The 13,488-nt window shown below is 43.8% G+C and overlaps 1 protein-coding gene across 2 annotated transcripts in view; it reads right to left on the bottom strand.

Moving 5' to 3' along the window:
* RAB6A (RAB6A, member RAS oncogene family) overlaps positions 1-13,488 on the bottom strand; it is a 40,415-nt gene that overhangs the window by 12,550 nt on the left and 14,377 nt on the right. For both annotated transcript variants that reach the window (XM_068180396.1, XM_068180395.1), the window contains exon 2: positions 2,011-2,069. In XM_068180396.1, coding sequence (XP_068036497.1) covers positions 2,011-2,069 — 59 coding nt within the window. The remainder of the gene's footprint in view (positions 1-2,010; positions 2,070-13,488) is intronic.

The raw sequence follows: 13,488 nt of genomic DNA, 5'->3' as shown, positions 1-13,488 counted from the left end.
AGCTTCCTGGAGAACATCTTAATGGCAGTGGGAAGCCATTCCCCCTTGTCCCCAGTCTCTCTCCAGCTCTCCTGGAGCCCCTTTAGGCACTGGAAGGGGCTCTGAATTCTCTCTGGAGCCTTCTCCTCTCCCAGCCTGTCCTACCACAACACAGGGAAGCAGCACTATCAAGGAGTGGATTCCAGCAATGCTCAATATACCAGACTTTTACTGAAAGAGATCTTCTATGGTATGTGACATGTGGGGTCACAGCACAAAATAAATCATTCCCAGTATGTCCATGGAGGGGAATGAATCCTGGTAAAATAAACACCTCCAATCACACGGTTTTATTGCAAGTGTTTGGGTTTCTGACACAGCACAGCAAGTTCTTACTGATAAGACAGAGGGACACAGCTGAATTCCTCTCATCCAGCAGCGAGCAGAAGGAATCCAATGCACAGCACGGATTTTACTAAATGGCAGCTTTCTATTTTTAACAGCTGAACATAAAAACCCCATGTTCAAATGATAGGTTTCAGAAAAATATGCATTGAAAATCTGCCAGAAACGTCCAGAACAAGCAGATTATCCCTGAACTCACCTCCTACTTCAGTCACCCATGATCAGGTGCATTAATACTGGGGTCTCAGGGGTCTCTAGAGAATCCTGGGCATCCAAAAATGTCTGCTTTGGGTTGACACCAACAGGCAGTGTGATTTTGGCCAAATTCCTGGAGCTTTGTGACTGATTCCTTCTTCCAGCTACAGCACACACTAGGAGGTATGGCCCCACCTCAGGCACAACTCCAGGAAAATCAAGGGGTTTGGATGAATGGCTCTGACCCAAGTCCATTAACACACAAACTGGGCAGGCAGCACTGATGCCTGAATCCAAGTTATCTTGGAAGCCCTTAGGATTTCTCACTGTTGCAAGTGCCTCTCACTGGCTTTGTAATCATTGAATGTATTACATCAAACCACCTTTTCATGGTGACATCCTGAAGCACACAGGGTGAAACCTCCTCAAGGAGGAACTGGGACACAAACTCAGTAAGGAAAAAGAGCACTCCTAAAAGAAAAATACTGGGGGAGAGGATAAAATCCCAGCTTAAATAAAAGAACTGCCTTCAATGTCCATGTAATTACAGTGGGAGGAATCTGGGAGGAAGCAGTGACGTGTGCTCCAGCCCTCCCACACTGTGGAAACGTGGCTCTTCCCACAGCTCAGGGAGAACTTCCCATCTCATTTTTCCTAGCAGCAGCAAGGAGGAATTACTGAAGGAGGCAGGAGGGAAATATCTCAGTTCGATGAGATCCTTGGATAGACACTGAGGAAAAGGAGAATTATGTTTTCCCTTTTTTTTTTTTTTCCTACTACCTCCTCCTCCCACCCCCCTAAAAAAGCCTTCCCAGGCACCAGGGAAGAGATTTTTCTCAGTTTTGTGTATCCAGAACATCACCACGCTGTAACCAAGTCATGAAACATGTCCTGCTTGGAGGAGACACACTTCAGGAAACTGAAGTACTTTTATATCTGAATTCTGGGAGTGGGCAACACTGAGTGTTCTCCTGGAATGCACTGTGCTAATTTGGAAAATTGTTTTCTGAACAGCTTAAATTTTCCTTTTTTTTTTTTTTTACATTTTGCATTATTTTCTAGCTTGTGTCAACTTGTTGTTTAAAAAAGCTGGGTAACTGTTATGTTATCCACACACAGGGATTAGATCTGTGATGGTCTGATAGAAAATGGTGGGGGAAAAAAAAAAACTGGCAGATTTAACAACTTCTATTCCCTGGCTGTGCCTTGGGTATTCCTTTAGAACCACAGCTCATCCTGCTGCAAGTAGCAGGTAAACTCCTGGAGCAGAATCCAACCCAGAAGTGCTACTCTGGCTGGTGATTAAAATTAAGATTTTACAATTGGCAATTCCATGGTCAGTGCCCCAACTCATCTGGAATGACTCTTCCTGCAATGGAAGACACGGCAGCAGAGGAGTCTTACACAAGACAAAAATATGGATTCATTTACCTGGTAGGTGTTGTCAAAGCTGTCATACATGAACCTGGTGATCAAGGAAGTCTTCCCCACTAAAAGAAGAGAAAAAACCATGGATTCAAGGACCAGTTTCCGAGCAAGTTTTAAGCAAGTGATTTAAAAATGGTTTACTGTGTCCAACAGATCCATTGTGTGCACTTAAACTTCCCACAAGGACAAGAGCAGTTATTTGCTTTTTTTTTCCTGTATCATTCCCAATCATCAGATTTACTCTTAAATATTTGTGATTTGAGATGAAAATTAATTTCATTACTCTGTTTTTTACCAAGTCATTCAGTAATTTTAGTTGCACTAAATTATAACAGCCCCCATAACTAATTATTAGCAACAAAAAGTTCTTCTCACTTGTAAAACATGGGATTTACTCACTCTTAGACCCCATCATCCTCACAACACTTACTTTTCTACTCCTCTAAACACCAAAGCAGAGCTGGGCCAAAACCTAACTCATATTTTATAGGCTTTTTCCTTCTCCTACATCTTCACCTGGAGGGATCAGCAAGATCCACAGGAACTGGAACATCTCCAGCTGCCTCATTTTGATGTGTATAAATCCTATTAATTGTAGGCCAGTTATTTAGGAAGCAACTGAAGTTTCTCAGGGCAGCATCACCTCCTAGTGTTTTTTCCAACCTGATTGCAGCTGGAATTTGTCATCTCCCAGTGGCAGAGGAGAGGAACTGTGTGACTTGTGCTGGACACTAAACACTTCATGTGCAGATAAAAGGTAAGAAAGAGTGCTTGAGGCAGAGCTTGTGTTCTCCAAGCAATATTCCAAGGATTTCAGTTCTTTGCCGAGGTGGCCATCCAGTGAACACAGGGATTTAAGGCAAGATTAAGGTCCCTTCCAACCCAAACCATTCTATGATTTCTGGGGTGAGTTTTGGGGGGGCTTTGTTTATTTGTTTTAGATCTTAACATAGGAGTGTCACCAAAATCTCCAGTATCCCACTAAGCAGCATTTTCATCCTCAGTTAACCCTGAAAAAGGCTAAACAAACAGGAATCCAGCAGGCAGCCTCTGAGGGGTGAGATTTTCCCAAGTCAAAATCTGAACTCCCATGTGAATTTCTAACATATTCTGCTCCAGAAGCAGAATCAGGTTTCCCACCAAGTTAAAAAGCTGCCTTCACAAAGGTAGAGCAAATACTCCCTTCACTGAGTAGGTTTTTGGAAGCAGCACATCCCAGATGGCAATGATTCCTGAATCCCTTACTCAGATTTGTCCCATGGATGTGCTGAACAGCTTGAGCTGGTGCAGGACAAACAGCCAGGAGCTGCTGTGAGGAGAGGAGGGATTCATTCCAGGCCCAGTGACAACCCTCAGGAGACACAGACAAGCAAACCCAATCCCCTCCCGCTGCAGCACAGGCTGAATCCCAGGAATTGATTTGCAGCATCACAAACAAGCTGGTTTTCCTCACATGGCCACTGATGCAAACAGCCACATTTAACTCTTCACGGGTCCAACCTCACCCAGGAAATTGTTTGTTTTGGTAACTCACGACCCCTGAAGGACAATAAAGTGTTCCAGAAAGTTCTTCCCTTCTGAGTGACATGTCTTGGATGGGATCTATCCACAAATCATAAAATATGAACATATTCTGTTTATTCCTGGAGTCTCCCTACCCTACCTTCACTCATTTCACAAAAAGAGGGGGAAAATAAGGTACTGCTCGGCTTGTTTATATTTAAATATCTGCTTCAACCAACAGTTGGAGAGAGCATCCTAATGGACTTAGTTCCAAGACATTTCTTCTCTGAACAGACCCAGGTTTATGTTGACAGGCAGCAGATCAAGATGGTATTAACACCAACTGCTCACAGTTTTAATTCCATGAATACTGAGGCATTGCCATTCCTCCTTTTAAAAAACCCAAACTGACTCCTTTTAGAAATCCTGGCACAAAGGAAAGCCCACAGCTCCCACTGTATCTCTAATTTCTGTTCTGCCTTGCTGGCCGTATGTTTCTCGAACTCCCAGAAGGCATTAATTTGGGAGTGACTGCAAGCAAGGGAGAGGACAGATTCAGAATTCAAATTCATCTTGGAAAATGCCAAAATGACCTCAGGAGGCAAATGAAGCTCAGCAGGGAGAAGCAGAACAAGGTAATACACGGGAGACAAGAACAACCAGCTGCTTAAAATCCAGATGGGAAACAACTGGATAAGTAATTCGGGGGTTACAGCCCAAGGAACAGATAAGACACTCAAGACTTCAGCTTTGTTTCATTAAGATGCTGGTTTGGGGTTTTTTTAATCTAGTGAGTTAATTTAATCTCTTGGAAAAATTTCCACACACAAGTAGGTCCAGGGCAGCATTAGTCAGCAATGCAATAAATATCCTTTAGGCCAAAATATTCCTGGTATGCTGCTGGTACAACTCCAAGAAAAAGGTCAATAGCACATCCTTGGAGGACAGAGGTGGGGGAGGAAATGCTGGGAATGGGGTTTGCTGTGACTGGACACACTGACAGCTACAGGAAGCGAGGGAAAATCTCAAATAATTCAGGAGCTGAGAAGGAACTTTTTGGCAAAAAAAAACAGGCAGCTTGCAGAGTTCACAGCAAGCAGCTGAAAGGTGAGGGGCAGAAGTGACTTACTGCTCAGGGAAAGTTGTCTCCAGCCACTTTTCCCTCTGTAGATCAAGATCTAACAGCTAAAAGCTGAGTCCAACACAATCCGAGCAGGAAGGGCACAGAACTGGGAAACTGAGGTAACTGAACCACAAAATAACTTATTCAGCTGGGCAGTTCTCCCTTCCCTGGCACACAGAGTTGTCAATGTCACTCCAGTCTAGGAATTTGCATGCAAGGCATCTTTTGAAGAGGAGGGAAGCCAAGTAAAGAAGTGATTAACCAAAGAAGCCATTTGATTCAACACCAAGCCTGAACATCAGTTATGGACATTTTTCTGTCATTAAGAGGCTGAACAATGGCTTCACCAGAAGAGTTCTTGACACCTTCCAGCCTTCCATCCAACAAAATCCACACCAAACAGCTCCTAATCACACACTTGTGCCTCAAACATTAAGTAGTTGCTGTGATTATAAAATCCTAGAAGGTTTTGGGCTGGAAGGGACCTTGAAGACCAGCTCATCCCAAGTCCCTGCCATGGGCAGGGACACCTCCCACTGTCCCAGGATGCTTCAAGCCCCACTGTCCAACCTGGCCTTGGACACTTCCAGGGATTCAGGGGCAGCCACAGCTGCTCTGGGCACCCTGTGCCAGGGCCTCCTCATCCTCACAGAGAGGAATGCCTTCCCAATATCCTATCTATCCCTGCCCTTTGGCAGTGGGAGCCATTCCCTGTGCCCTTGTCCCAAGTCCCTCTCCAGTTCTCCTGGAGCCCCTTCAGGTGCTGGAAGGGGCCCTGAGCTCTCCCTGGAGCCTTCTCCTCTCCAGGTGAGCACCCCCAGCTCTCCCATCCTGGCTCCAGCCCTCAGAGCACCTTCTATCATCTATCACACTTCTGAAAGGATCCAGCTGCAAAAGGGATTTTTAAGCTCGGATCTGACTTGCTCAGATGGTTTTCTTCAGCTGGATCAGCTCTGGAAGAATCTGGATCTGGTAGCTCCCATCATGAACTGGCTGCTCACCCCATCCCCATGAATTCTGCAAGGCTGCAGTGCTCCCATATGTTCTGGGGCAAGAAGTTGGCTGTTCAGAGAGATAAAATTAGGGAACTCCTAAAAGGAAAGGTTTGATGACTGGTTCAGCACAGAAACCAGGAGATGCCCAAACACCAACACCCTCTTGAATCAGCAGCAACTGTGGCAGCAAAGAGCCAAGTGCCCAGAGATGACTGAGTGGGAAGTTGTGAAGATCCTACCAGTGGAATTGCCATGAACCAGGAGGGGCTGAATTCCAAGCCTTCAGCTCATGGAGTCACCGGGTCGATCCCCTTTGTCTGGGAGCCTGAAGCCACTGCCTGGCAGGGATTTCACTGCGAGAACTCAGCCGCAAGATGGAATCAATACGCTGATCTCGTGCTTCCAGCCACTTTGATCTGACAGCGGCCGCTGGAGACATTCCAAGGTCGCTCCATCAGATTCCTGCAGGCTGCCTTTTGACTGCTCCTGGGGAGATCCAGGCGTCCAGCAGCAGCCTCAGGAGTGACACTGATCCATGGTGGACTCCCACAGCGCGTGTGGAATGCTCTAACGAGGCACTGGAGAGGAGGGCCCAGACCCCTCAGATAACACAAATCACCTCCCTGCCAGCACAGGATTAGAAGGTCATTTGTTGCCAGAGTCTGCAAAGGGCTCAGGCACTAGCTAGGAGTGACCTGCAAGGAAAAGTAATTGGGGTTGTGCCACTTGGACTGTGTGATGCACGAGGAGCGGGTCTGACATGCCCCTCTCATTTTCTTAGGCATATCATACTAGAGATTCACAACCTCTCCAAGGATTCTTCTGGAGAAGCCACATTTAAATCGCTGACTTCATCCTCGTGGTTGTTCAGAACTTTCAAAGCATCAGCAATCAGGAAAAAAAAAAAAAAAACAACCCAAGAGTTATCTTGAAAGCAAAATAACCTTAAAAGTGATCAACACATCCAGACTGTTCAACTGGAAAACTGCCCTTGGCCTCTTCCAGCTCTCAAAGCAGCCTTGGCTAAGAGATCCAACCTGCTGAAAGCCAGAGGTAACGGGAGGAAGATGAGGAAAGCCTGCTCCTCACTGTGTAATCCCAAAATTTCACTTGCCCTTTGCGTGACTCCTTTCAGATTTGATTGAAGGATAAACCCCAGTGACACTACAACTTTTTTTCATACATAAGCTCACCTCAAAATCTTCACTGGAATTATTTTGCTGTGGGAAAAAAAAAAAAACCAACCCAAGGCACCAAAAGGAAAAGCATTACTAAGAACAATATACTGAATTATGAATGCCTCAAAACCATTTTTAGATTTGTGTTTAAAAAGAAGCCCCAAAAGGAAGATGCACAGAGTTGACTTTAAATGATCTGTATGAGCCAGTAAGAATATTTTTAGGTATGTCATTCCAAGCACTGGTAACAGAAGTGCTGTATTAAAGTGATTAAAGCAGCTTCTTAAAAAAAAAAAAAAAAAAAAACAAAAAAAAAACACCCCCCATCCTCCTCTGCTCTTCGCTGTCAAACTATGGAAATTTCACCTGGTTCCCTCAAAGCAAGGAACCAAACTCATTCATTATCCAAAGGTACTGGCAGAGCCAGCAGACTGCATTCATCCAAGGAATTCTCAGTCAGATGAAATTTGTATCAGTCACAGTGAGGAACCTGGAGGATGGAATCCAGTCTAGTTCCAGGGAGCAGTGGCAAAAGCCACAGTTGAGGAGGTCCCATCTCCTGGCTCTAATTAAAGGATTTTTTACCCTGATTTTTTTTTCACTATTGATTCCATTCCTGCTTTATTGTCAAACCTATTTTATTCTGCCATTTCTTTCCTGATGGGAGATGAGATCAGACCAAAGGACCAACTGAGCCAATTCCTTACAGTTTTCAGTCCTCAATTTTTTTTTTAAATCAAGTAAAACTAAAATTAGTAGAAAGTCTGCAAAATATAAACCTTCTTGAAATCCATGCATGGATCCCTCTAAGTAGTATAAACAAAATGGTTCAAACAGCCCCTTTTAAGATAATGTATTCCCAGCCTAGTTAAAGATCTAGGTTATAAATTATACTGTGGTCCTATTATACAGATGTGCTTTGTTATTTAAGATTCTGTTTAGGAAATTAATGTAGACTATCCAGGGAAACAAGACCCAGAAAAACAGGGAACAATTTAGGTTTGCTTTATATTGCTTTTTGAATTCGAGAGATGCTCCGTCACTTTCTACCTTAAATAGATCTCACTTCATTCCTCCCAGAGAACAACTCACCTTGATTTTAGCTGATTCTGGGTTTGATACCCATTCCAAGAGGAACAAACAATGGCCTGGAGCTCGTGGCAGAGATCAAACACGGAGATCAAGCAACGGAAATTAAAGCAGGGACCGCAGATGCGCCCAGCTCGGAGGGCGCAGAGCACAGGGAGCACCCTCTGAGCACAAAGTCCCCTCAGCACAATTCCAGCACTTCTAGTCCTTCTCTTTTATTATTAGCAGCTCCTCTGACAAAGGACATTTGCAGCTGCATTGCTTCCCACAGAAACACAGGCCACTGAGGAGCCTGCACACAACGTGCTGGTGCCAAATATTGGTATTCAGGTATTTCTTTGGCAGCTCAGGACACATTTTGTAGTATCCACAAAGATACTTTCAAAATGCAAGAAAACAAAACATAGAACCATTTTGGTTGGGAAAACCCTCCAAGATCATGGAGTCCAACCATTCCTCCAGCACTGCCAAGAACATCACTAACCCATGGCCCCAAGTGCTGCATCCACAGGGCTTTAAATCCCTCCAGCAATGGGGATCCAGCATCTCTCACAGGGCTGCAAACAACACCCACCTGGAAAACCTCAGCCCCAAAATAAGGCAAAGTCCTCCAAGAACTTAGACACAGGCTGCAGAACCTGCTCTGAGCCTCCTCCAATAAAAAACAGCCACGAGGATGCTGCTGGCAGCAGCTTGTCCATGACTGTAGGGGAAAGGAGGACAGACAGCAGCAGAGCAACCACCTCCAAAAGGGGGTTTTGGCAGTTTATTAGTGGAGGTTTTATGGCATCCTACCTTGAAAAGGAACTCTAGAAAGGCAGACACAATCAATAACAATGTCAAACAACTGCAGCTGGCCTTTTTAGACCAATGAATCCCTGCCAATCCTTCATTTCTTTTCAGGTCACCACCATAACAAAGCTTTTGTTTTGCCTTTTAATTAAAAGCACTATTGAAAACTGTTTGATATAGTTCTGGATCAATTACTCTGGCTTCAGGGATTGCTGGCAGCCTGGAGCTCTCAATTTGAGAATGGCTGGTCTGTACCCACAGAGCAGAGGAGAAAACACACAGAATCCAGGGACTGGCAGTGCAGGATTCCCACAGTCCAATTCCATTCCCAGAGCAGCCTGCTCAGCCTTGCTGAGCTCCAGGAAAAGGTGGACTTGGCCTTTCCCTATTTTCCATTTCCATTTCTTAGCCAGCAGTTGATAAAGCCATAAGAGGTAACTTCTCACAGCCATCACGACAGTAATTCAAAGATTATTCATAGAAGAAACAATCACAATTAAAAGCTCTACAGAAACCGACCAGAGAACAAGAGAGACTTTTGGAAGCTCAAGGTAATCCTGAAGTATTTGGATGCCCCTGGAAGTGTCCAAGGTCAGGCTGGAGAGGGCTTGGAGCAGCCTGGGATGGTGGAAGGTGTCCCTGCCCCTGGCAGGGGGTGGCACTGGATCATCTTTAAGTTCCCTTCCAACCCAAACCACTCTAGGATTCCATGATTCATGGGAGAGTGCTGAGCCTCTTAAAATTAATTTATTTTTTTAAAGCCCAGGTTTTAACCCCTTTCCAGATGATCATTAATAGCACTGCTATTAGTCCAGTGCTCCCCACAAAATGGGGATGAATTTAATGAAATGCAACATGTGATCAATGAACCAGTGGAATAACCAAATTTGCCTCTTTCCTCTGCCCTCTATACACAGCTCTGAGTATTTTAAAGTACTGAGAGATCCTGAACCAAAAGTTGATTATTTGCTCATTGTAAATTCAATTCTCTTAGTTCTTACAAAGATTCTATCTGGACTGTATTTTCGAGGCAAGATGGGACAGTTTTATTAGAGCTGAAGGTGAAAAGATGAGTTTTACTCATTTAATGAAGTAAGATTTACTCATTTAATGAAGTAAGAAACAGAATTTTGCTGCTGCTGAGGAAATTTCCATTTTCCTTTTACCCTGTGACAATCAGGTGCCTTGAACTTCGGTCTGCTCTTCATGATGGGAGAATTTCTGAGCAAAACCTTTTAAAGCCTAAACATCCCAGCAACTTCCTAAAGGAGAAAGTGTGACATCAGCCTTTAGCTCCCCAGCCAGCCCTCAGCACTGGTAAAAAAAGCTGCACTTAGCAAACTGGAACAGACCCTAAGCCGGGGATAGGAGCCTAAATGGATGGTGGGAAGTGCACATGAATATTTATGAGTGTCTGGTGCAGAGCAGCAGGAAGGGAAGCATGGAGTGGAGTGAACTGGCTTGATATAACAGGGAATAACAAGGAATGACACTTACCCAGCAGATGAACACACAGAAAGCTGTTCAGGGAATGGTTGGGATCATCTGCAGCTCGTTCCCACGTGCTGCAAGAACGGGGATACAAAGGAAGGAGCCAGACCCTTTGCACAGGAGCACCATTTTAAACTCTAAGGATGTGAAAAAAGCTGCCTGATCCTGCATTTCTCATGCTTTTTCTTCCCAAGACAGAGGGTATAACTTGATTTTCCTAAGAGTTACACCAAAAAATATCTGCTCTATTCATTACAGGCCCAGGAAAACAGGAAAGTGCAGCTCCTCAAGGCGCAGGGAAATGTCCTCAAACAGCACCAGAGCTGTTTGTCACTCAGGAGAGTGACACTGAGACTCAGCCCTTCTCCCTGGCCACCACCAAAGGCTCATTTGTAATGGCTTCTAAAAGAAATCCATAATACTCATTTCAAGCCATGCCAAAAATTAAGTTTCACACACATTTGGGATCGTGTTTAAAGACCCGCCCTTGCTACTGAGAAGCAAATAGGAAACAGAATTTTGTTGCCACCCAGTTGTCATCAGAGCAAAGGGGTTTTAGTTCCAGTCAATCTCTCTGGGCAATAATCCATGGAAACAAGTTTTCATGCCTGCCCCTTCCTGTCAGGCATTTCCATAATTTACAAAAAGGGACCAATTATTCCCTTATCTACAACAACCAGTAATCAAATGATTAACACTTCAGTAACTGCCTTATAAAAAAGATGACTATGAAAATATGTGTTAGCTTGAAAAGCTCATTAATTCTCATTCATTCTTCTCTTTGGGCACCTCAGAGAACATTCACAGTGTTGTTTTCCACAATAATTCATCCAAGACAGAAGAAAATGGAGGCTGATGCACTTTTCTGACCTAGAAAGTGTTTTTTTTTTTCCCAGGGTGTTGCTGACAGCAGTGCCCAGCAGGGCCTGTAACTCCACTCCCCAACTTTTTAGTCGAATTCAATATAATGCAGAAATCGAGGATTTCTTTTCTTTCTTTCCAAGAGGTGCTTTTCAAAATCTACCAGCTCAAGGCCGGCTCACGTCTTAAATTTAAAGCTCTAAGCCTTGCTTTAGATTAGATATACATCTGGATAGAGACAAACACTTGGGATTAAATCTAGCTGAACATTAGTCTCTGTAGCTAGGAATCCAGAGCCAGTTAAAGTTATCAAAAACCTGCTCTCTTTTTCCTTAAATGAGAAAATTTTCATTTTATTCTTAATCCTGCAGTATACATTTTCCTGGTCTAATTCCTGCTGTACACTACTGTAGGTTTGCTTCAAATATTTGGCAAAACAGTTATCACAGAATGGGTTGGGTTGGAAAGGACCTTTAAAGATCTTTCTGTCCAAGCTCCCTGCTCCGGTTTGCATTCTAAACAGCTCAGGAGGAACTTCCCTTCCTCAAGGGAACCCCAACATTATTTTCTGCCACTGCAAAAGATGTGAGCAGACAGTGACAAGAGGGAAAGTCCCTTGTTCTTCAAGGTCACATCTCACCTGAAGATTCCTCCTCCCACTCAGGCAGCTGAGCTGGCTCACTGGTATTTACTGGTCCATCTCCAGTGGACAAGAAATTGCCTCTAACAAGCAGAGCAGCAATTCTCCCAAAGGATCCTTCCTTTAACACAACCATTCCCAGGCATACTATGTAAAAACCCAGGAGGGTTTCACAGCTGACAGCTACACATCGAAGGACAACCAGAAAAAAACCTGCTCTGCCACTGATCCAAGCATTCAGTGCCATATGGATGTATTTTATGCAGTCCCTGGGCATTTTAAAACCAGCAAGAGAAGCAGAGAATTGTCACTTGTATTTAAAGCTCAGCAGTAGCTAAAGGGAAAAGGAAGAGGCAGAAGAGAGTATTTTGTATTATCCATCTTTTTCTAAGGCAACATCAGCCTGTTAGCTGTGTATAGGCAATTTAGAATCCTGTTTTATTTAGCACTACACACTCTTTTCTTGAGGGAGATGCCAGTTAGTTTTAGCTGGTATCTGCATTTCTCAGAAATAAACTAAGGCACAAGTTAAGACTGATCATGACTGACCCCAAGGTAGAAGGCACAGCCTGGACACATAAAGCTGGGAAAAGCACCCCTTTGCATTTTGGGACGTGACAGGATCACACAGATCAATAAAAATGTGTGGAGGCTCATTACAAGTTTAATGACAAACTCAGAACTCCTTCCCGCTAAGCAAATCCTAATCAGCACTGGCAGAGTTGATAAAAGCAGAACAATATCCCTGATTATTAATGCACAGGCAAGATTTCCTTTGGGATCTGCACCAAGCCTTGTGACAGGGACAAAAATACCCAGTGATAAATAGCTTCATTTATTCTTGTGGGTTTTGTCAGTAATTAGCTTGACTCTTCCTCCCAAAATGGGAAATAAATGAAAGAGCACAATGCAAACAAATCTTGTTCTGTTTGCTCAGTCACAGACATAAAGAAATGAAACAGTAAAAACGGGTCAGCCTCTGGTTCTGTCTCAAAATCACACCTTGGAGCTCTTTTAAACAATGAAGGTGCACACTGAAAAGTTTTCATATAAAAACTGGGCCGTTTTTTACCATCCCATTGTAGAAAATAATAAAGAAGAGTCAACCCCTCACTGCTGAACAGGAAGGAGCAGATCTATTAAATATAATAATTCAATTACTCTGTCAGTATAGTAAAATAAAAAAACATGGAAATGCTACCTCCTAAGCACAGCCATAAAAATTCATTTTAAAATCTGCACCTTATGTTCTAGAGATGAAATCTCTTGTCTGGTTTTCTGCAGAGGAATTCCAAGCCAAGCCTGTAACATAACCAGTGCTATTTTCACAGTTTGAAAGGTTTTTAAAAGCAACAAAGCCAAAAGGAGTGTCACAAGTGGAAGACCTCCAGGCAATCCCAGTTCTCCTCCCCCAAAATAACACCAAGCCTCTGGGAAGTGACACAATGCCACGTGAGTAGCCAGACTCCCAGTCTTCTGTTGGAGGAAAAGCTGCCATTTCTCATGTTCAGAGTGCTGAATCTCCCATCATTTCATACAGAAGGGGCAAATATTCTGATTAAATATAGCTGAAGATAACTGAAGTCTGCAGAAGTAAAGTCCTGCCTATTTCTGAATGCTGGGTGTTTGTTTTTTATTTAATTTAATTTAAGTTAAACTGGTGCGGAAGCTAGAAACCGTCTTCAACTTCCCATAGCCAAGCAAAGTAGGAGTTTTGGCTTGGAGGAAGAGCCTTGGAATCCTGTGAAGAGCTGAAACCCAAATGCTGCAATGGGGTAAATGAAACATGCATGTGAACTCCTGGAACAA

This window comes from Anomalospiza imberbis, chromosome 2, assembly GCF_031753505.1.
Source record: "Anomalospiza imberbis isolate Cuckoo-Finch-1a 21T00152 chromosome 2, ASM3175350v1, whole genome shotgun sequence".
NCBI lineage: Eukaryota > Metazoa > Chordata > Aves > Passeriformes > Viduidae > Anomalospiza > Anomalospiza imberbis.
The sequence above is the reverse complement of the archived record's forward strand: the minus strand, read 5'-3'. Positions and strand labels throughout refer to the sequence as shown.